This window comes from Ahaetulla prasina, chromosome 4, assembly GCF_028640845.1.
Source record: "Ahaetulla prasina isolate Xishuangbanna chromosome 4, ASM2864084v1, whole genome shotgun sequence".
NCBI lineage: Eukaryota > Metazoa > Chordata > Lepidosauria > Squamata > Colubridae > Ahaetulla > Ahaetulla prasina.
Genome location: NC_080542.1, coordinates 124161916 through 124185008, shown reverse-complemented (window position 1 = coordinate 124185008; position 23093 = coordinate 124161916). Strand labels below are relative to the sequence as shown.

The window sequence follows — 23093 nt, the reverse complement described above, 5'->3', positions numbered from 1 at the left end:
TGCACACAAAATCCAAAGGCAAGATTTATTTATCTATTTTATTAACATAAATAAAAATCTTTTTGACATAACAAAAAGATAAAAACAGAAATATATAAAAAAAGAAATTAAAAGAGAAAAAGTATAGAAAATAATACAATTCAAGAAAGAAAAAAAAGGGGAAGGAAATTACTTCTGTCCTTACAGCAGTTACAAACAAACTTGTTGCAGGCAGTCCTTGAGATTCGACCATAATGGAGCCTGCCCATTATGGTCGCAAGTCACAACAGTAGTTAGGTGAGTGACTTAACAACCATCGAAATCTGCTCTCCCCAATAAATTGTTAAAGGAACATGTGAGTTGCTAAGCAAAGCAGGGGGTTCTTTGTGGTTGCAAATATGATTGTTTTTATATATACCCTGTTTTATTGAATTATTATATGTCACCCCAGAATTACCTTTAATGATATGGGCAGCCATATAAATTTGACTTTAAAAATATATTTGTTTCCATTTTTTTCTTTTTTCACAAGTCCTTCATACATGGTAAAATGTCCATATTTACACAATAGTGACTAGAAGTACTTTTATGCACTTTCCTTTCTAAGTGTCATATAGTAGCAGCACATCATCCTGTAAAAAATCTCTCTCAAATTATAACACACCGTGAATTTCAGATGCCATAGCCATATTGTCTCCCACTATATTGCAGCCCAAATTCTTAGCCCATGTCATCATGCTCTTTAATTTGTTCCTTTTGTTTCAAATTTCAAAAAAAGGTTTGTACATTCTTTGCAATCAGATGTTCATCATTTGTACAGAGTTCATGCCAGTGTCCTATGTTATCCTGAAAGAGCTATTAGAGACCTTAACATAGCCATTCCTCCATTTGAATGTTAAAAGTCAGTTATTATACATTGGAGTTCCATGAAGGTTCTTTTTCTGCAGTGGGACAGAGCATTCTAATATATTCCAATGTACTTTTTTCACATATCAGTGTCAGGTATTTTATAGTGGAACATTATCAAAACTTATGCTTTGGTATGATCCACTATAGGATAAAATCATAGGTCTGAATGAACCATGACCATGTGGCAGCTGTACAAATCCTCTTCCTTGAGGGATTATTGCCAAGATGGCTGAACCTACTGAAATGACTTGTAATCCCTGTCTGGTAGCTATAGCTTGAATCTTATAGGTAGTTTGATATAATCTAATCTACTTGTTATTTACAACTAAATATTCAGACTGGGACAGAGAAAGAAAAGCAACTTTGGTATCGAGTAATAGATTTAATGCTGCTGTAAAAATAATCAAGCCATATAATATTATTATTGTTGTGGGGAAATATAATAACAAGAAGATCAGTTCTATAAAATGCAGGCGTTTATTGGCCTTCCTAACATCCTGGTGGAGAAAGCCAAGTTTTAACAGTCTTGCATAGGGCCAGAGAATTAGGGTCATCAAAGGAGGGAGATTTTTTTCATATGGTAAGCATATTGGCAGAAAAGTTAATTCTTCCTCAGACACACAAGATGGCACTGTTTGATAGAAGGGATCTGAAACATGCCCATCCTTTCTGATCTGGTGGAACAGACAGAAGCCCTCACAGATAGAGTCCCAGAAGTAACCTGGCTATGTAAAGCTTTAAAAATATTAACCAGCACCTTTGATTGTACTTGGAATCATATTTGAAGCCAGGTCAGGTTATGAAGAAATAGAACTGCATATGGAAGCTTTGAAACATACAAAGCTGCATCAGTTGCCACTAGCTGAAGTTTACAAATCCTTGCATATCCACTTCTTGACCCTCTCAGTCATTAAAATAGTTAATGTTGTGGAAGTATGTTCTCATATCTACAATAACTTCATACCTTAAAAGTAAATCTTTTAAATGTTGAATTCAATTCTAACTTGAAATTATTCCTAGATTCTAATAATGCATGGCATTGTACCTCATTCACAATTAATTTTTTTCTTTGTATAGAGTCTATATTTAATTTAATGGAATATTCCAATTATGATAAGCAATAGAGATTTGCTATTAGCTGCAGTGGTAGGAAACACTAAGTTATTTCTTATATCTGTATTCCATCATGAAACTCAAAATTACTTAGATAATTTATTTTATGATACATAGATAATTACTTCTTATTGGTCCTACAGACTTTGATCAGAGAAAAATGTTTGTTTGGGTTTTTTAATGTTATTGGTATAATTTTGTTTATATAGAACATTGTTAAAAAGAAACACCTTTTTCCAAATTAATCATGGCTAAGGTTAGCGAATCAACGATCTTTTATTTGGAAGACAACTGATATAGCCAGCACAAGTTGACTCATTCAAGATCATTTCTGTTCTTAAAATGTGGAGCTCTTAAAATTGTTTGCCTAATAATATAAATTAAATCTGCAGAATCTAGGGTATGAAAAGTTATTTATTTTTTTAATGTTTTCTGGTACGTATGCTATAGTGAAAGAATTAGAAACACTACTGCCTAAATAATATCCTATAATAAAGATATATTTCTATTTAAAGATGCTCATATTTCAGGGACCAAGAGATATCCATCTTGCTATAAACAGCCAGACAACAGAATCAAACTCAGACAAGGAGATCATTCTCTTATCTGAATCTTTGTCATTACATGGACAATAAGAGAATGGCATTCTCATCCATCAAAGAATGACATTGATAAATGCATGAAAAGCAAGCCATCTGTTTGCATTATACTTCTACCAAATCCTTCAGCTATACATAGCTGTCACATAAAATTGCTTGCTCTAATATAGCTACACAGCACCATCCAGTATGAAGCAAGTCTTCCTTAAGCTAGTTTTATTATTGTTTACTTACTTCACTTTCTAGACTGTTCAATTCCTAACCCCTCTAAGTAACTCACAGTAAACCAATATACATAGGATTAAAAGAGAAATAGGAAAAAAAACAAACTAAAAAGCATCCTAAGCACTACCATTGGTTAGAGTACTTTTAGTAGTACCCCAATGCTAGATATATAAGGAGAGTCTGAATGTCAGGTTAGCTGTTCCATATATAAATATGTACCTTACCCCAAAATACTTTATAAAAGAAACTCATCAAAGCTTGCCATGCAAGTCCTGCTACAATCTTAAAGTGTGCACATTTCTCAGTAATAGATATGACTACCCCATATTTAATGTGAAAATTATCAATACAATGTCACTGACTTGTATTGCTGCAGTTTTCTAGAAGTTCATAAAACTGGCATACAACAAAAAATTATGATGTTAATACAATGATATTTGACATTTGGAATTTAAATATTTCAGTCTTAGAGGATAGAAAGAATAGCAGCAGCATTCACAGGAAGATTAGGCCATCAATTCATATTTCGTTCTCTTTCCTTTTTATTCTGACAAGACAGAAAGGAAAAATGTTACCTCTGACTAGTATGTTTAACGAAGAGACGTTAATTTAGAACTATATTTAATTTTCAAGTAGTTGAATATTTAAATAACATTTATATTCATTACTTAAGGATATGATTCTCATTATACCAAATGAATATTTCTTTCCAAGAAAAGTTTTCAAAAAAACTGCCTTGTTTTAGCACTCAAATTTTAATACGCAAATCTTTTTACACGTATTCCTGAAAATACTAATGTTGCACATGCACATTTCTACTTGATTTTAACATTTTTTTCCTAAGAACCAAAAAGTTCTCTATTCAATTCAATCCCAAATTAATGCAGTGAAACCCAACTTAATGAGCTAATTGTGTATTTTTGTTCTCTTGTTATATCCCATGGATGGGGCATGGGTAGAATCAGCTTGAGCTGCTTTCTCATGTTTTCTTTATTTCCTAAGCTTAAATTATGCCTTTGTTTTTGCAGCAATTTCTGCATATTCCTTCTATGGCCAACTTCTCTGAATTTCTGCACATTCTGTAAGTTCTGATAGGGCAGGTATGTTCCAGGTGCTATCCCTAAAACTGTGCCATCTGATGGGACATTGCCTTTTCTGTTCATGGTACTTGCCCTTTGCAATTACATATTTCTAGAGCAAGGGTTCAAACTGGCAGCCCGCGGGCCAGATGCGTCACAGGCAGGCCACATTGATGCAAGCTTTGCGAAGGGGAAAAACATCATGAAACATCACATGATGGCAACACGACACTGAAAGTTTGACACCGGTGTTCTAGAGACTGGAGTTGTCCTGAGCTAGAGTTGTCCTGACTTCACCATCATTGAAATTGGCCTTAACCCAAATACTAAATTAGAAAGTGTGTTCCTTTATGTTTTATGTTTTAATTTCTGGCTTACTGCCTTCCTCTGTTTGTATTGGGTGCCACTGTTTTTATCTTATATACTGCTCAGAATTACTATAAGTTGAGTGGCTTATACATTTCATTAATAAGTACATAAATATTCTAATATATTTAAGCAGAAGTAGCAAACAGAAAGATGAAAAAAATAAAAAAGGGTGAAGAGGTGGAAGCAGAGAGGTAGGGAGAGAGAGAGAGACAGGGAGGGAGGGAGGCAGCATAAGGAATTGGAAATTGGACAATGAATTGCAGAAACAGAGATGTTTAAAAAAGATGAAATATATAAGGCAAATAGACTTTACAAGAAACACCTAATTTTTAAATTAAACTTCAAAAGCATCCTTGCAGACAAAAAAGTCTACAGCTGTTTGTATCACTTGCTCATTCCTCTGATTTTAGCAACTCATTCCCTATTTAATTACTGTAGAAGAGGGATTTTTTTTAAAATGGTAAAGCAAATATTTTTTTTCATTGCTGAAGCAAGAGTAAGGTTTCAACTTGATTTGTGAATCTTTTTTAAAAAAATATGATCAGATAAATTGTATTTTTTTCATGAAATACAGCAGCAAATATTGCAAACTAGTTTTCAAAAATTTTTAAAAATCATAATGGAGAGCCATCTGCCTAAGTTCTCTTTTAATTTCTCATTAATTCACACATAACATTCTGGTATCAGTTTTTGAGATAATAATCATCATTATTTTAACCACTGTCTATCCACTGCAGGATAAAGGCCTTTTTTGCATGTTTCCAATCAATATAGTCCTGAGCTTTCTTTTGCCAATTGGGTCCACAGTACTTGCTGATCTCTTAGGTCTTTTTCATGGACGATTTTTATCAAATGGGATCTATTCTATAACTGCCTTGGTCCACCTGCCATCAGTTCCTCTTCCTATGTGACCAGCCTATTTCCATTTCAATTCTTTTACTCTCTTGCTATTGTATACTTTTGTTTGTTCTTTAATCCATGTGCAGGTCTTTCTATCTTGCCTTCTAATGCCGAGCATGTATCTTTCCAAGACTCTTTGAGCCACTCTTAGCTTTTGTATCGATTGTGAGGTTAATATCCATGTTTCACCAGCATATGTTAGAGCAGATAGCATAAACTGATTGAAAACTTTGGTCTTAGGCACAGGGAAGGTTCTTCTTGAAAATTATACTTAACTTGCATTTGCCCACCAACCACATTTAGCATGCCATTCAATTTTCCTTATTATATCACCTTCCATTGAGATCCATTGGCTAAGATATAGATAGGTCTACTATATCTAGTTCTTCTGCAGGTATATTTTTTTCTTTCTTTGGTGAATTTATTAAACATAACCTGGCTCTTTTTCAAGTTTAAGATCATTAAGTTCAAGATCATTAAGGCAAATTGTTGCCATTGTTTTTTTATTTATTGATTGTAGTAAGTTTATGTAAGCAGTGTCTATGCCTTGGTTGAGCAATGCCTTAATTATTGCTTGATAGAATACAGAGTCAAGTGCCTTTTCTTAGTCAATGAAAGCCATGCAGAGAGGCAAGGTGTACTTGTACCTTTCAGTGACTTGCTGAATAACCTGGATGTGATCCATTGTGCTGTAGGCACTTCTGAACCCTGCCTATTCCTTTGGCTGTGTATCATTTAATGTTCTCAATATTCTTTTTGCTATTATTATTGAGGTAATATTTACATTATTTGATTCAATATTGACAATTTATTAGCAAATATTCTCCACCATTTTAAACAATTTATTAGCATTTAGAGAACATTCTATTACAGATCTTTACTAATGGTTACTAATCATTAAATGAAGAGGGTATTCTTTGTCCATTTAGGCAGATTCACTCAAGTTAACTCAGTATAGGTTTATTACAATCAATGGATATTATCTTGGTAACTGTTCAAGCAAACTGAACATTTTATGCACAATCTCAGAAAGGCAAGTTAGCCTACAGTGAATTTCGGAGAAAAGCAAGCCATCTAAAAGATATAGTCAACTGGCTTGTTTATAAAAAGAAAGGCATAATCTTTTTCTAGTGCAATTCCCTTTGTCCTTTTTGTCTACAGACTAGTGAATGAAATGGGAAAACGTATCTTCCCATGCTGCAGGCAATACTCCTTTTAAATGTTTCACATCTACATGTAGATTATCTCTCCTTCCTTTGTTCAACTGATTGCTTCTGTATGATATGCTAAGCTATTCTGGATAAAAAAAAACAATAAATAGTTTTATATTATCAATTGTTTGTTAGGTATAATTGCACTGACATATCTCTTGGTGACTTCTGGTCAAATGCTTTTCTTCTCAATCTTACGTGGAGATAATATACAGCTCTTCCAAGGAAATCCTAGTGATCTCCTCAATCCCATTTATGCTTCCTACCCACTGATTTGCTACTTTCCTTAAGTAACTCCTTGCCAAGTGTAGTAATTTTTAATAATTCATATCTCATATTCTAACTACGTGAACTTCTGCTTGCTAATCATTGCTTTTTATTCTGAGATTGAAAGATTGGTTTTTTCTAATCTTTCTCCAGTACTCTTTCTAATTGAATACAGTTCCATAATTCAAAGATACATTCCTTTTCCCAAAACCTCTCAGCACCCACTGAAAAAATTGTTCTAATTATTTTGATCTTTGTTTTTGTAAAGTATCATTATTCCTACTGTTCTTATTTATTATCTTATTGTATCATCAAGTTTCATGCTGATGTCAAGTCCAGATAAATGGGGAGGATTGAGCTAAGGTTTGTAAAAATATTTGCAAAAAAAGTATAATGGAAACACTTTCAAATGAATCAGATATGATACCCAATGGAAGAACTTCAGGCCAGAAAGTCACTAAGAATCTACTTGGGAAGAGCAATGCCTGCACTGAGTATTCAAGGCATTAATGTTGTGTTTGGAACAAATTCAGCAGGAATCCCAGCTTGGGAAACAGCAATTGGTAAAAGCAAGGGTCGATGCAAGACACATTATTAGATCGGGGTCACCAACCTTTTGGACCTCAGTGACCACTAAATTCGTAATTTTAAATCCCATGGACACTAATATGATCTGCTTAATGACTGGGTGGGTGGGTGTGGCTAGGTGGTCATATGACTGGGTGAGTATGACCAACTTGATGTCACTTACATCGAGGGGTGCCTCGCCAGCCTCTACTCGCCCCTCCCCTCCTACCCACTCCTCCCCTGCCTGCCCGGGCTCCTTAGGGCCCCAACAGGATGCAGTTGTTGGAGCTAAGCAGTCACCATAAGAAAGAGTTGGCAAAACAGTTGGCTCAGTTCAATTTGGATCTGACCAAGAAGGAAGCTCAGCAGAAGCACCTCACTGAGGACTAGGTGCATAGGCTTTCCAAGCAGAGGGAAGACCTGCAGGAGTGCAAGGCCAAGTACCGTGCCTGGAGCCTCAGCTGGCTGAGATGGTCAGCCAGTTCCAGGCCATGGTGCAGTCCCACTGGAATAAGGTCCTCTGGCTCTTCGCCACCAGCAGCACTTCCCTCCAGCCTTCGCCCAAAGCCCCGTACCAGGAAGCTAAAGCACGTCACAAAAAGACCCTGAAGGGGGAGATTCTCTGAAGCAACACAAGCATTCATTGCACGTATCTGGTCCAGGGGCCATTGCACGTATGGTCCACAGGCCATTGCACGTATGGTCCACAGGCCATTGCACGTATGGTCCAGCGGCAATTGCACGTATGGTCCAGGGCCATAGTTTGAGGACCCCTGATTTAGTGCAATATAAAAAATGCAAATAATTTTTCTGGGGAACACCAAAATTTTCTCACGGACCACCGGTGGTCCATGGACCACCAGTTGGTGACCACTGTATTAGATAGCAACATGGAATGTACAAGGAATGAGCCAGGATATATTGGATATTATCAAACAGATGATGGGCAGGTTATATTGACCTTCTTGGGAGTCAGTGAGTCACACTAGTTAGACAAGTTATTTCCAACCTGAGGAACTCCATGTCTATTCACTTGGACTTGACTAAAAAAAACATATGGAGTGGCATTTACCATCAGCCAAGCAATGGAAAGCTTCTTGACAGTGGTCACATTATGACTATCCAAATCTGTGCCAAGCCCATCAAAATCACAGTTGCTCAAGTCTATGCCCCAACAACAGAAGCAACAGATCTTGAAACAGGATTTCAATATCAACACAAAAAAAAACCCTGTTTATATACTAGGTGATTTTCATGCAAAAGTTGACAACCAAGCAGAAAAACACATGACTACCAATTTTGGACTTGGGAAAAGAAAGAAGCAAGCAATTGTTTGATTAAATTTTGCCATGAAAATTTATTTTCCATATGAATAGCAAACTGTACAAGTGGCCTTGGGACCCCATCAAATAAACTGCATTGAAATTAGACTATGAACCTGGAACTTGAAGAATAAAAAAATAGAACACAGATTGAAGGAAAGACAATCATCAAGGATCCAGTTCGGTCCCCACTGTCAGGACATATCTGAGTGCTGATTAAGGTTCTGATCATGAACTTTTTGTTCAGAGTCAAACTATGCAACATCAAAAAGACAATACCATCGAAGAAGTTTGTATTACTAAGTATGCAATTGAGGTAAAAAGTAGGTTTGAACTGCTGAATGCTGCTAAGATGCTTAGTCAACTGTGGCATGAAATTCAATTGATCGTTGAATCAGCAGTTGTATGGTATGAATCAATATATAAGAAGTCACAGTAAAATACAAGTGGCTCTCAGATGAAACCATTACAAAAGCCGAGAAAAGAAAAGCAGTCAAAGCAGCAGGTAAGCAAGGAGTCAATGCAGATTTCCAAAGAGCAGCAAAGAAAGGCAATGAAGTTTACTGTGAGCAGCATTGCAAACAACTAGAAGAGGACTGCATGAAGGGCCACACCGGGAATAAATCTGTACAGGTCAAAAGGATTTGAACATTTACTGTTCACAAAAGCATCATCAAAAACAAAAAGAGAAAAAGAACTATCTGACTGCCAAAGCACCAAAATCATATAATAAGAATATCTGAAGAGTTGTAGTTCACCTTCCTCAGAATAATAAAGATGCAGAAATAGAACCAGCCATCCTTCAGGCTGGGCAATGAGCCTATGGCAAAACAAGGCCCCAGGTGTTGATACCATCCCAGAACTGATAAAACCTGTACCACTCATAATCATTACAGATTATGAGAAATGAATGGGAAATGAACACATGGCTATTGGATGGGAATTGCTCAGTGTTTATTCCATTGACAAAAAAGGTGACTCTGAGGATTGCTCCATTTACAGTACAACTGCACTCAGCCCTTATGCCAGCTAGATTTTCCTTAATACAATTCAACAATGCACCAACATCTAAAGAAAATTATCAGATATTAAAGCTGGCTTTCAAAGAGGTCAATTGTAAGAAGCTGTGGAAAGCCCTGGGATACCAAAATATCTCATCAAGTTAGTACAATCACTGTACACAAATCAGGAAGCTACTGTGTGAATACCATATAGAAACAATGATTGGTTCCAGGTAGAAAAAACAGTGACTAGGTGCATTCTTTCACCTTTTCTATTCAACTTGCATATTGAAATCATCATGAGAACCTGGAACTTGAAGAATAAAAAAATAGAACACAGATTGAAGGAAAGACAATCAACAAACTTTTATTAGAAACCAAAAAAGGGCTGATCAAAATAGTTAAAGAAGAAAGGATGAAATTTGGCCTTTTTCTAAACATGAAAAACACTAAACTCATGACCACTGCACTAATGAAATGTCAAAATAATAACTGATGATGAAAAGAACGAATGTGTGCAAGAAGAATTTCTTGATTGTAGATTGATCAAATAAGTGAATCCAGTCCAGAAATAATGACCCATTGCTGGGTCACACTGCAATGAGCATGAATTGCGTATGAAATAGCAAGGACTTTAGCCTGGCAACTAAATACAGATTAGTCTGCATTATCATGTTTTCTGTATCTATTTATGATTGCGAAAATTGGATTGTAAAAAAACTAGACATGATGAAACTCATTTGAACTGGAGAAGGCACCTTTGCATCCTTTAGACAGCAAAGATGACAAAACATGTCATCTTAAGGCTTTAGCCTTAAGTATTTTGTGGATACCTTCCCCCCAACTTGGAACGGCCATTGTGGGGCTTGGTATTTGCCTGGCTGTTGCATATAGATTTCTTAACGTTTTCCCACAACACTTTAAGTATCAACATCCAGTCAGTCAAACTTACTGAGGAGGGGAGTTCCCTTGGGTATTCCGGCATTGGAACAAAGTCCGCACCACTTAATACCTTGAAAGGAGTTAACCCTGTGCTACTGTGAACAGCATTATTGTAAGCAACCACTGCAAATAGCAGAAGGTCAGCCCAATTGGACTGCTGGTCAGCCCAACTGGACTGCTGATAGTTCATGTAGCATCTCAAATACTGTTCTACCATGGAGTTCAATCTCTCTGCCCAGCCCTTGGTGCTCGGATGGAACACCGAGCAAAGGCCTGGGATGATCCAGTAGACCGTAAGAACTCCCACCAGAACTTAGCCGTGAATTGGACTCCTCTGTCAGAGACAATTCTGTGCGCTACTCCATGCAGGTGGAAGATGTGCTTCAGGAAGAGTTTGGCTAGTTGGTGGGCTGAGGGTAGTCCACTGCAGAGTATGAAGTGTGCCTATTTGGAGAATAAGTCAATCACAGTCCAGATCACTGTTTTCCTCCCGCTCTTTGGCAATTCAACTATAAAATTCATGTCCGTCAATGGTCTCGTTGGCTCTGCCACCTGTTGGAGAAGGCTGGGCGTGGGGAGGTCTTCCAGATCTCCTTTTCATGGTGACGCAAATGGTCTGGTTTTTTCTTAGCTATCTATGTCTTTCTTCATGCCGGGACACCAGAATTGTCTACTCACCAGGTGTAAAGTTTTAGGAACCCAAAGTGGCTAGCCGATTTGACATCTGCGGAGGATTGAGTGCATAGGATCTCAGGGATGTAGTTTTGTCCCCTTCCATGCTAGGTCCTCCCTCTATGTCAGGATGTGCTGGTTGTCACGGAACCATGGGTCTGTTTCCAGTTTGGTTTTAAGCTTTGTGATTAAATTGCTTACAGGTGGGTCCTACCAGTCTCAGCATTGTTGGTGGGTGGTCACTTGGGCTGTGGTTGCAGAGGTGGAATGATAGCATCTACTACCCCCTCTTGCTTGCATTTGTATTGGGGAGAGGGCGTCAACTAAGAAATTCCCCCTGGGATGTATTTTAGCATGAGGTTGAATCGGTTGAAGTATTGAGCCTAGTAGACCTATTTGGCGATAGTTTTTGTGGGGTCCTGAGGGCCTCCAGATTCTTATGGTCAGTCCAGACTTCAAACAGTTTCTCTCCCCCCCCCTTCCAGAAGGTGGCAACAGTTTAGTAGTACCTTACCACAAAAGCCTCCTTTTCCCACACTGCCCACCGTTGGTCTGTGTCAGTGAGTTTATAGGTTGTATAGGAACAGGGTTGTAGTTTCCCCTGGGAACAGGGAAGCTACTGCCCTGCCCAGAGGAACTACTAATCCATTTTTTCATGGAGAGCCTACATAAGCAGATCAGTGAAATCACCATCTATCGGGACATTCCTAACTAGATCTCTGACAGGTTTCGAGTGGCGATTAAGGTTGACAGCGGCTTGCATGCAAATGACATGCAGAGGCAGTCAGGTCCTAGAGAGAAAAGACAATCAGACCGGAGACCATCTGGCCAATGGGAAGCTGTGGCAGCCCAGTCAGCCACAAGATCAATCCTCCCCCGAGGTTAAAGTGCTTCAGATGTGGAGAGGTAGGCAACTTTGCATCGATCTGCGCAACCCCAGCCCCAAAGCCCAAGCCAGAGCCACCGTGAGCGGAACGGGACCCCAGATAAGTCTCAAAAAGCCCTCCAGACTGTAGAGGTCCCTCCCTACCAAACTGAAGGGGGGGGACCACAGCTGACGATAACCAATCCCCGGAACCCTATGACAGTGAGGACGAGGAGGAAAAAGACCCAATGGTGAGTGAACCTATCCACCTTTTCACCTTCCCAATATGCCTCACTGCCCCAAAAACGTGCCCCAAATGATCCAAGGCACATCTGAAGCTCTAATAGACTCAGGCTGCACCAGATGTCTGATTAACTTGCACACGATCTTGAAGCTAGGGATCAGAGCAAAGAAACTGATTCACCTGATTAAGTTTGAACAAGTCGATGCCTTCAAAGGCACCAGTGCAGCCGGAGCTATGAGGCGCAATTTGCCATCCCCCTGCCTATGGCAACTCGGGAACAGGTCAGGGACGCTTCAATGAGTTGACAGTAATGATGCAGTAGTTTGCATACACTCTTTCATTTCATTGCTTTGACATCTGTACGCAGAATATTTCCCATCTCTAAGCCATACAATATTCTTTTGCACTAACTATCATAGAAATATATTGTGCTTCTGACAATCGGAGTAGATTATAATAAAGTAGGAAAGTATCCTGTATAAAAACAACATATAAAAATAAGTGTGTGTGTGTGTAATTGGTCACTGAAATATTAATTATACAGATTTATTGACAAAAAAATAATGTTATCCAAGAGTTAAATCTAGTTGAAATTAAATTCTTTCTTATAAATTATATATTTTTCCATTGGTGGAAATTTGAGAATGAATTCTAAGTACTCATTATTCAATACTGCAGCTAAATACTGAAATCATGTTATATCAATATCATATGTTGGTCTTGGGAAAATGTAAGATGATTAATTGGGAGTTTAAATCCAAACCTCATATAATGATTCTCTGAATAGAATTACATCATTAAATTGCGTACTGTGAAAACTGAAATTCTAATTAATAGCCGAAATAGCTGAACAGAGGGAAAAGAAGCTATGGAGTATAAATTATCCTCACTATAGTTTTCTGATACTAATTATTAAAACAGAATTTCCAGATGCAATAAAAAAACACAGTTTTGAACTCATGTAAATTCCTTTTCAAGTCTCACAATATTTTCCTGAATCTACAATCATATTCATCAATACATTCATCACAATTACCAAACAGCCCACTTAAAAATATTTCAATTACTGCAGGGCTATATAATAGAGTTCTTGTAAATAAATGAATACATTAGCTTACTAATGGGTGGCTAAAGAAAGGCGAACTCTCAACTTTTCCTTGAAAAATCTTGTATATATTTATGTTAGTTTCATATTAGAGAGATTATCTGTTATTTTTTACTTTCTCCTTTCATGCAAAGTACAAGTTATTGTTCTTTTATCTCTACCAAGTGAGTGGTTAAAAGCAAAGTTTGTTTAAATTCTTTATGTATTTCTGCGCATCATGGAGCCCCCTTGTCAGTTTTCAAAATATAATAAACTAAACTTTATGCAGATGAAGAATACATACTATAAAAATGAGTACAATTATAGGAATTATATATCTCTAAATAGAATAGGGGAGAAGAAAAAGAATCAAGATAGTTGTAATGGGTTTGTCTTATGTATCTGAAAAAAAATTAAGACAATATCTGATATGATTATCACAACATTTTAAGTATGGAATACCCTTTATATTATACTCCAAGCAACAGCAGCAGCAAAAGACTATTATGCAAGTTATCCAAGTTTCTTTTATCCAATGACAGCAATTGTTTTTAACTGTTTTTAGCTTAGGTAACAACAACAACAACAACAACAACAACAACAACAACAGCAACAGAATTGGAAGGGACCTTGGAGGTCTTCTAGTCCAATCCCCTGCCCAGGCAGGAAACCCTACAAATGGTTATCCAACATTTTCTTAAAATTTCCAGGCATTCACAACTTCTGCAGGCAAGTTGTTCCACTGATTAATTGTTCTAACTGTCAGGAAATTTCTCTTTAGTTCTAAGTTGCTTCTCTTCTTGATTAGTTTCCACCCATTGCTTCCACCCATTGCCCTCAGGTGCTTTGGAGAATACACAACAGTTTTCATGTTCTTTATCTTAAGATAGTAAAAAAATATGCCACCAGGTTTTTTGCAGTAACAGTAGAAAGGACTGACTCCAAAAAAGATATTCAATTATAAATCATAATTAAGCAAACCTAGGGTTCATTTGCATGGATCCAGATTTACCAATGTAAGCCTTTATGTTATAAATCAACAGTTGAAAACCCATTCTGTATTTACACTTGTAAGCTGGTGAAAAATGTCATGCCTTTAATAAAATAGATCTACAAAATCATGATATAATAAATATTTGTTTTAAAATTCCACAAGAGTTTGTTAAAATAATCCAAAAAAGATTGGTCGGTCAAACATTGTACTTTGGTACAGTATATATATTTCATTTATAATCTTCTTAAAAGATAACTTGCTTTGACTTTTGAGTTAACAGAATATTATAATATAATAATTTCAGACTTGTATATAGTACCTATAAATAGTCATAGGATTGATTATTTTTGCTCACATATAGTTATTTTCATATCGGAAACTTGTAGTTTAGGTTATAGAATGTAAAAAAAATAATCATATAAACTTACCACAAACTCAAATACCAGGGTCAGTGTCTCCTTTGTATGGATGATATCATGAAGCAGCACAATATTAGCATGTTTTAGACCTTTCAGGAGAGACGCTGAAAGACAAAAGCCAAACCTATGAAAAAAGTATTCAATACTTTTCTCCAAAAAGTGTTTTAACACTTTAACATTTTGTACATTTTCTAAAAATTGGAATGGCCCAGCATCATTGGCAGAAATTAGTGTGATTTTTCCCCAATTATAAGAAACAGGAGAAAATGTATTCTTCCTAGGTTATGTCTTCCAGAAACAATCGTATCAAAGAATAAATGTGGCTATAGAACCGATTGGCTACAGTAAATTATTTTATTTATTTTTATTTATTTATTTATTTTATTTATTAATCAAACTTATATACCGCACCATCTCCCGTAGGACTCAGGGCAGTTCACAGGCATATTAAAACAATATAATAAATAAACATTAAGCCCCAGTTAAAACTAAATATTATCATGGCCTGGTCACTAAAACAGTAAAAACCAATAAAAACCCCATTAAAATATGCTAAAACATTTTATCTTAGGCTAGTCCTGCACGCTGAAATAATAGAGTCTTCAGTTCACGTCTGAAGGTCCGGAGGTGGGGTAGTTGTCGTAATCCTGGAGGAAGCTCGTTCCACAGGGCTGGTGCCGCCACAGAGAAGGCCCTCCCCCTGGGGGCCGCCAACCTACATTGTTTGGTCGACGGCACCCTGAGGAGGCCCACTCTGTGGGAGCGCACAGGTCGTTGGGAGGCAATCGGTGGCAGAAGGCGGTCTCGAAGGTATCCCGGTCCTAAGCCATGGAGCGCTTTAAAGGTGGTAACCAAGACCTTGAATTGCACCCGAAAGACTACCGGTAGCCAGTGCAGGCCGCGCAGGATAGGTGTTATATGGGAGCAACGCAATGCTGCTGTAAGGGGTCCTCCCGAGCCTCCTGCCTAAGCAGGGAGTGGGTCACCCTAAACAGGGTGGCTGGGCGATTATCTGCCGATGCGATGAGTGCGGAGAAATAGTTATGTTTCGCCACCCTGATCGCCACTAGGTAGGTCTGAATATATGACCTCACTAGTGTTCGGTCTGGTTCGGAGCGGCTGGACCTCCAGGCGCTCTCTAGGCTTCTTTTCCGGCGCTTCATCTCTCTCAGCTCCTCGTTATACCAAGGAGCTGGTCGAGTTCGTCGCCGGGTCAGAAGCCGCAAAGGCACGACGCGGTCTAAGGCGCCAGCGGCCGCCTCATCCCAGGCGGCCGCCGGCTCCTCAGCCGAGCCGTGGGCTAACTCCCTCGGGAATGGCCCAAGCTCCGTCAGAAACCTCTCAGGGTCCATCAGGCGCCTGGGACGGAACCATTGAACCGGTTCCGTCTCCCTGCGGTGAGGTGCAGCAGTCCGAAAGTCTAGCTGAAGGAGTAAATGATCAGACCATGACAAGGGTTGAGATATTAGTTCCCCTAACTCCAGATCATTTAGCCACTGTCCTGAGACGAAAATCAAGTCCAGTGTGTTACCCCCGACGTGGGTGGGGACCGCAACTACCTGGATTAGGTCCAAGGCCGTCATGGAAGCCATGAACTCCCGAGCTGCCATTGACGAGTCGCCCGCCGACGGCAAGTTGAAATCCCCCATGACCATAAGCCTGGGGGTCTCAACCGCCGTCCCGGCTATCATCTCCAGCAGCTCGGGCAGGGCTGCCGTCACATAGCAAGGAGCCAGGTACGTGATCAGCAAGCCCACCTGCACCCCCCGGCCCCACCTCACAAAGAGGGTTTCACAACCGTTTATCTGCGGGACAGCGACCTCCCTCGGAGCCAGACTCTCGTTAATAACAACCGCTACTCCCCCACCCCTACCCTGGGCCCTCGGCTGATGAAATGCACAGAAACCCGGCGGGCACATCTCAGTGAGGGGAACCGCCCCCTCCGTGCCCAGCCAGGTCTCCGTAATGCCCATTAGGTCCGCTCCCCCCTCTTGAATAAGATCGAATATGAGGGGGGCCTTATTCATGATGGACCTGGCATTACATAACATCAGCCAAAGGTCCAGGTTCCGGGGGATATAACCACTCGGGACCTGAGTAAAGCCTAGGGGCCCGGAGTGCGGTATTGCTTTTAAACAGCAAACAGGGGCTGATACGAGCCCCTGCTTCCGCCATACCTGCCCCTCCCTTGAACCGTGCAGATGGAAGTACCCATACATTTACTCAATATTTTAATACTGCAGTAGCCAAACTAATAATTTCATGTTGAAACTATTTTAAGGCTATTAAACAGTAACAACAAAATCATAAAAATATGGCAATTTTATTAAAAATTATAATTAGAAAAATGTAAGCCGCCCTGAGTCTTCGGAGAAGGGCGGGGTATAAATGTAAACAAAAAAAAAAAAATAGAGCGAGATGTCTCTGTTGACACTATTAAAATTAACTTCTGAGTCCACTGTTCAAAAATAATTGTAAGTCCAGTGTATGCATACACCCTTGATTGTAATTAATTCAATCTAGGGTCTAAATATGTTTTTTATTCAAAACAAAGACATTTTTCTATTAGAAGGATCCTTTATAATTAATTCCAAAATCTTTTGGAAAAGGCTGCCAGCTGATTTAATCGATTTAATCTTTCAAGCCTTGTTAATAAGAACATCTCTTCAATAAAGAAATTAATAATATTTTTTATTCATGTGCTTATGTTTTATATAAACTAATATTTATTTAGTTATAGGACTTTTGTGGAAAACAAATCATGCTTTAGGTTACATATATGCATAAATATTGAAAATTCAAAAAGTTTCACAAACTTTTAAACACCATTGTAAATAGTAAAATTATATCACATAAATATATTTGCGCACCTTGGTAGAAAAATTATTAAATTATTAAATACAAGGAAATAAATACAAAAATGTCATGAAAGCATTTATGTGACAACAATGATCAAATTCAGTCTGAATGGATTTAGTTGAAATATATGAATATCTGTTGAAAGAAGTATAATGATTGTATATAAAAATGCCCATTTTACAGAAATTAGAAGTGGGTAAATGAAGAAAAACATAAAAAAAGAATTTTATGCAACAAGAAGGGGTTATAAGTAAATATTTGAGGTAGAACAAGAAGTGAAAGATTCAGGAATGAAATGGGTACTGAATGAATGTGGATTGAATACAAAAATGTATGTTCATCCTACAGAGCAAATGAATGAGGATCAAATCACTAATCAAATATATGAAATGTAAGTGTAAGTAAAAAAAGAGAAAGATCAAGAAAGTTGTGATGAAATGGAACTCAGATTCTCAGAAATTAAAAAAACAGACAAGCAAGCAAAATATAAATTTATATTGAAATCTGGCAGAAGTATGGTTGATTTGCAAAGAAATACAGATGTGAAAGGATTATTATTGCTATAAACTAGAGTTATCTAGCTTTCCTGTTTCTTAATCTCCTAGCTTTAATGTAATTACCGTATATACTCGAATATAAGCCGATCCGAGTATAAGCCGAGGTCCCCAATTTTACCCCAAAAAACTGGGGTAAACTGGGGACTCGAGTATAAGCCGAGGGTGGGAAATGAGGCAGCTACCGGTCGGGGAAACCCTCCCTCCCTCAGCCGAGAAGGCTGGCGGCTCCCCCGCCCCGCCCTCTCACTGCACCGGCAGGGCTTCCCCGCGCTAATGCAAAAGCCCAAGTTTGCGCCATCCGGTATAATGTGAAAAAAAGAAGAAGAAAAAACCTCGAGTATAAGCCGTATATACTCGAGTATAAGCCGAGGGGACGTTTTTCAGCACAAAAAACGTGCTGAAAAACTCGGCTTATACTCGAGTATATACGGTACTTACTACCAATTACTCTTATTTGTAACGTTATTTATTTATTTCAAAGGTATCAGAGTGAAAGGAATATAAGCATAGACAATCTGACAGTAATAAAAACAAAGATATCTGAATAATCTTAAGTGAATTGTCTGTCAACTAATTAATAGATTGGACAGTTTTAATCCACTTGCTGAAATGAGCTTGAGCCTTTGCCTCTGAATATCAATCTACAAATACATAAAATGCATAGGAATAAGAACAACTAGTATTAATTATGAAGCAAAATTATTTTTTACTAATGAACGTACAATAATGCAACATCCTATGAGTTAAAATAGAAATAACTCTGCAATTCATTATAGATAATTCTTGCATATCAAGCAATATACAATTTTGGAAAGCATGGATATCTAAATAGCTCACTAACAATCCTCTGTAATGCTAGTGCCAGACTACCCTTATTTAGACATTCTTCCTACAAATAACAATTTAAGGAATTTAGAGAATGGAGAGCCTAAAAGAATATGAAGAATGAGACATTTATTTATAGGCAAGAAAGCCATTTGTCTTAAAGAAATAGCCAATTAGGAGATATATGTATAGATCTGTATCTATAAAAGCATTTTAGTAAGGAAATAAATAATTTTTCTCTTTATAGATTTTAAAAAGCTAAGTATTCTTTCATTAATTAGTTTAAATTGTATGTTATTAAAAATTTATTCCACACATTTTAAAAGAACCATTACAAATAATGATGAATAAAATATGTTTACAAGTGGCACTAGAAAGCAGCACTTTATTTCTGCACAGAAATTTAGCTAAGCTATTTGAAATTTCCAATGTGCTATAATTTTAGCTGTATAAATATCACTCTTACTAACCGCATGTCTCTATCCACATCTAAAAATTTCAGCAATTTAATAATGTAAGGTAGAAATAAACCAGGAGATACGATTAGGTTATAAATTAAATAGATATAACCAGCACATCAGTGTTGTTGGAAACCAGCAATTATGGATTAATGTGAAATAAGAACTCATACTAGGAATTTTATTAACAAGCTTGTTATGTAATGCTAATTTAACATGGGGTTGTTTTTTTTACTTGCAGCAAATGTAAAGATAAACAGATGGCTCTGTTTTAATTTAATTCCCCAATGAGTTTTGAGCAAGCATCCTAGCATATGATGCAATAATCTAAAATTAAAATAAATGCTTTTCTGGTTTGCTTATATTCAAGTTTGTTACATTTGTTATACTGCTTATTCCAATATCATACTATTTCAGCAGTTAAAATATAATGTTTGAGGAATGGAAGGAAATGCAAACAAGTTTCATTCTTCCTACTGAGCATCATTAATGCTCTTTTTAACAATTCTGCATACAGGTCTAATCCCAAATCTTCATTTAATTGGATGTTATATTGAAACCCAAATCAGTTGAAGATTTTTGGGTTGTATTATAAATTTATATATTATATTCTATTTTATGGCACTGACCTGCTATCATGTGACCACATTTTACAATGATTTTGCATTCTAGTTTTTGGCAAAACTGCACCATATTGAACTATTGGTTCACTTCAAGATCATGGCATTTGCTTGGTGACCACCAAATTAACTTAATGACTGCCATGAAAAAATTGTGAAATTGGATGGGTCACATAACCAATGTATTTTACAATGGGTACAACATATGACTGTAATGGGCAGGTTTATAATAGTCATATGTTGAGCACTATGAATATATTATATATGATGCGATATGATATATGATAATAAAATATAATACAATATAAGATATATATAGTTTTCAATTAAATTATAATTATGTTCATCTTTAATTAATATATTTAAGGTATATATTCCTTATACTATATAGCATTATAGTTAAAACCAAAGAAGAAATCCATCCTATGAATGGATTTATTTTACCATATCTAAATACTTCTCCTTCATTGTTAGACGCCTATTTATGGAAATTCTTGTAAGATAAAGGCATAAAAGCAACCCTGAAATCCATTTAATGTTTTGCAATCACATTTCTTCATATTATCTACCTAATGTAGAGCTCTTTTAATCAGTACAACACAGAATTTAGAGCTCCCACAGGGAAGCCAACATAATTAAAAAATGAAATCCTATTAAATCTAATATATGTGTATGTTTTTAAATGTTGTTGAATTTTTATTACTGTTTTCATTTACATTCATTCATACATACACACACACACACACACACACACACACACACACACATACAGTACACATTCAACTTCCGCATCAATGCAATCTAGGGTTGCCAGTTCAGGTGAAACTGATCCTGGAAAATCCTTTCCTAACAATAAAACTGTGCATGTCACAAATCTATATATACACAGAGAGTTCTGAAAATTAATTGCCTTTAACATAGGAGGCCGGGACTTCCGCTTGGCTCCGTTGGTGATAGCGACAGTCTTTTAGACTGCCAGCCTTTGGATTACATTAGAATCGCTAAGGCAGCGTAAACCAGCAGCCTAGCGATTCGGAAAATCTCCCCCTCGGGAGAAGAGGGGGAGGTGAGCAGATGGGCAAAGGTAGAGCTTTCCTAAAACCCCTGAAATGATTTCGGGGGTTTGAATGGTTAAGCTCCCTATTAGCCCAAAGCGCTCCGTATCCAGGGCTCTGCTGCGTTTGCAGAAATAATCATCATGACCAAGCTCTGGGACCTATATTGGATTATAAACTTATTTTATACCGGACAGAACAGAAGCAGGAGGACAGGAAATGCAAGTAACAATTTTCTTAACTCCCTGTGGTTTTGTTGCAACTTGAAGGCAAGACCGATAAAGGCGCCATTAACCTAAAGACTTAACAAGCGAAAGTGAGAAAATTCCTATCGTTCTGTGTAGAGTGCTGCCAAAGGCTGTTAGAAGTCATTAAACTATAAAAGGATAAAAGGAAGAGACTTTAAGACTGTATTCCCTGAAAATACAAAAAGATATTTTGTCAATTTGGATTAAATCTTTTTCTAGGATTGACTTTATACTAATTACCAATGATTTGTTCTCTAGGGTGAAGAGAACCAAGATATGTGCAAGAATTTTGTCTGATCATAGTCCGGTTGGATTGAATTTGAATGGGGAAAGGGAAGAAAATCGTGGCGATTGAATGAAAATTTGTTTCAATATGAACAAAATGTAGAAGAGTGTAAAAAACAAATGAAAGATTTTTTTATTATGAACATGCAAAAAGGCACATGTATTGAGATAGTTTGGGATGCGAGCAAAGCTTTTATGAGAGGTGTACTTATACAAATGAATAATAAATACAGAAATAGGTTGCAAAAAAAAAAGATTGGAGTTAGAGGAGGAAATTAGAAAGAAGGAACAGTTACTTATAAAGAATCCAGAAGACAAGAAAACAAAAGCATTAATAAATATTTTAAAAGGACAGTTTAATATGATGATGGCAGATCAAGTGGCAACTAATTTACAATATGTCAAGCATAATACATATAATAATGCTAATAAGCCTGGAAGGTGGTTAGCTTATTTATAAGAAAGAAGCAGAAATCACGTATGATTGGTAAAATAGAATATAGAAGTAAAGAAATATTTCAACAATATTTGATTAAAAAAGCCTTTTTAGAATTTTATACAAAATTATATGTTGGAGATTTGATTAAAGATATAGATATAGAAAGATATTTACAAGAGCAAAGGTATATGTGAGCTTACAGTAGAGCAAAGGGAAGAATTGAATCAACTTATCACCTCAGAGGAAATGATTTTAGCAATTAGACAGCTCAAAAATGGGAAAGCGCCCAGAACAGATGGTCTAACGGCCGTTTACTATAAGAACTTGCAAAATGAAATGGTAGAACCATTGAAGTAACTATTTAATAGAATACAATTAGGAGGGGAGGTGCCTTCCTCGTGGAGGATGGCTTTTATTTCATTAATACCAAAGGAGGAGCAAGATTGTAATAAACCAGAAAATTATAGGCCAATATCATTATTGAATACTGATTATAAGATTTTTGCTAAAATATTAGCAAATAGATTGATGCCACTTATGTGTCAAATAATTCATACTGATCAATCAGGATTTATTATGAGTAGACAAATGAGATATGAGATATAATGTAAATCTATTGGAATGTTTGGAAAGGAACAGCCAAGTCCCAGCAGCGCTCTTCTTTTTGGATGCTGAGAAGACTTTTGATAGATTGCACTGGCAGTTTTTATTTAAATTAATAGAAAAAATGGATTTAGTGAATGAACAGAAGACTAAGATAATAACTAAAAATATGAATATTAAACAAAAAGATGAATTGGAAAGAGTAACTGGATATGAAATAGTTAACAAGGTTAAATATTTAGGAGTATATATCACAGCATCAAATGTGAAATTATATAAAAATAATTATGAAGTATTGTGGCAGAAACTACAGAAGGAAATAGAACATTGGAAGAATTTACAATTATCCTTACTGGGAAGGATAGCAGCAATAAAAATGAATG

At 36.9% G+C, this 23093-nt stretch overlaps 1 protein-coding gene across 4 annotated transcripts in view; it reads right to left on the bottom strand.

The window, feature by feature from the left end:
* CDK14 (cyclin dependent kinase 14) overlaps nt 1-23093 on the bottom strand; it is a 263918-nt gene that overhangs the window by 146591 nt on the left and 94234 nt on the right. For all 4 annotated transcript variants that reach the window (XM_058183801.1, XM_058183802.1, XM_058183803.1 and 1 more), the window contains one exon: nt 14771-14865. In XM_058183801.1, coding sequence (XP_058039784.1) covers nt 14771-14865 — 95 coding nt within the window. The remainder of the gene's footprint in view (nt 1-14770; nt 14866-23093) is intronic.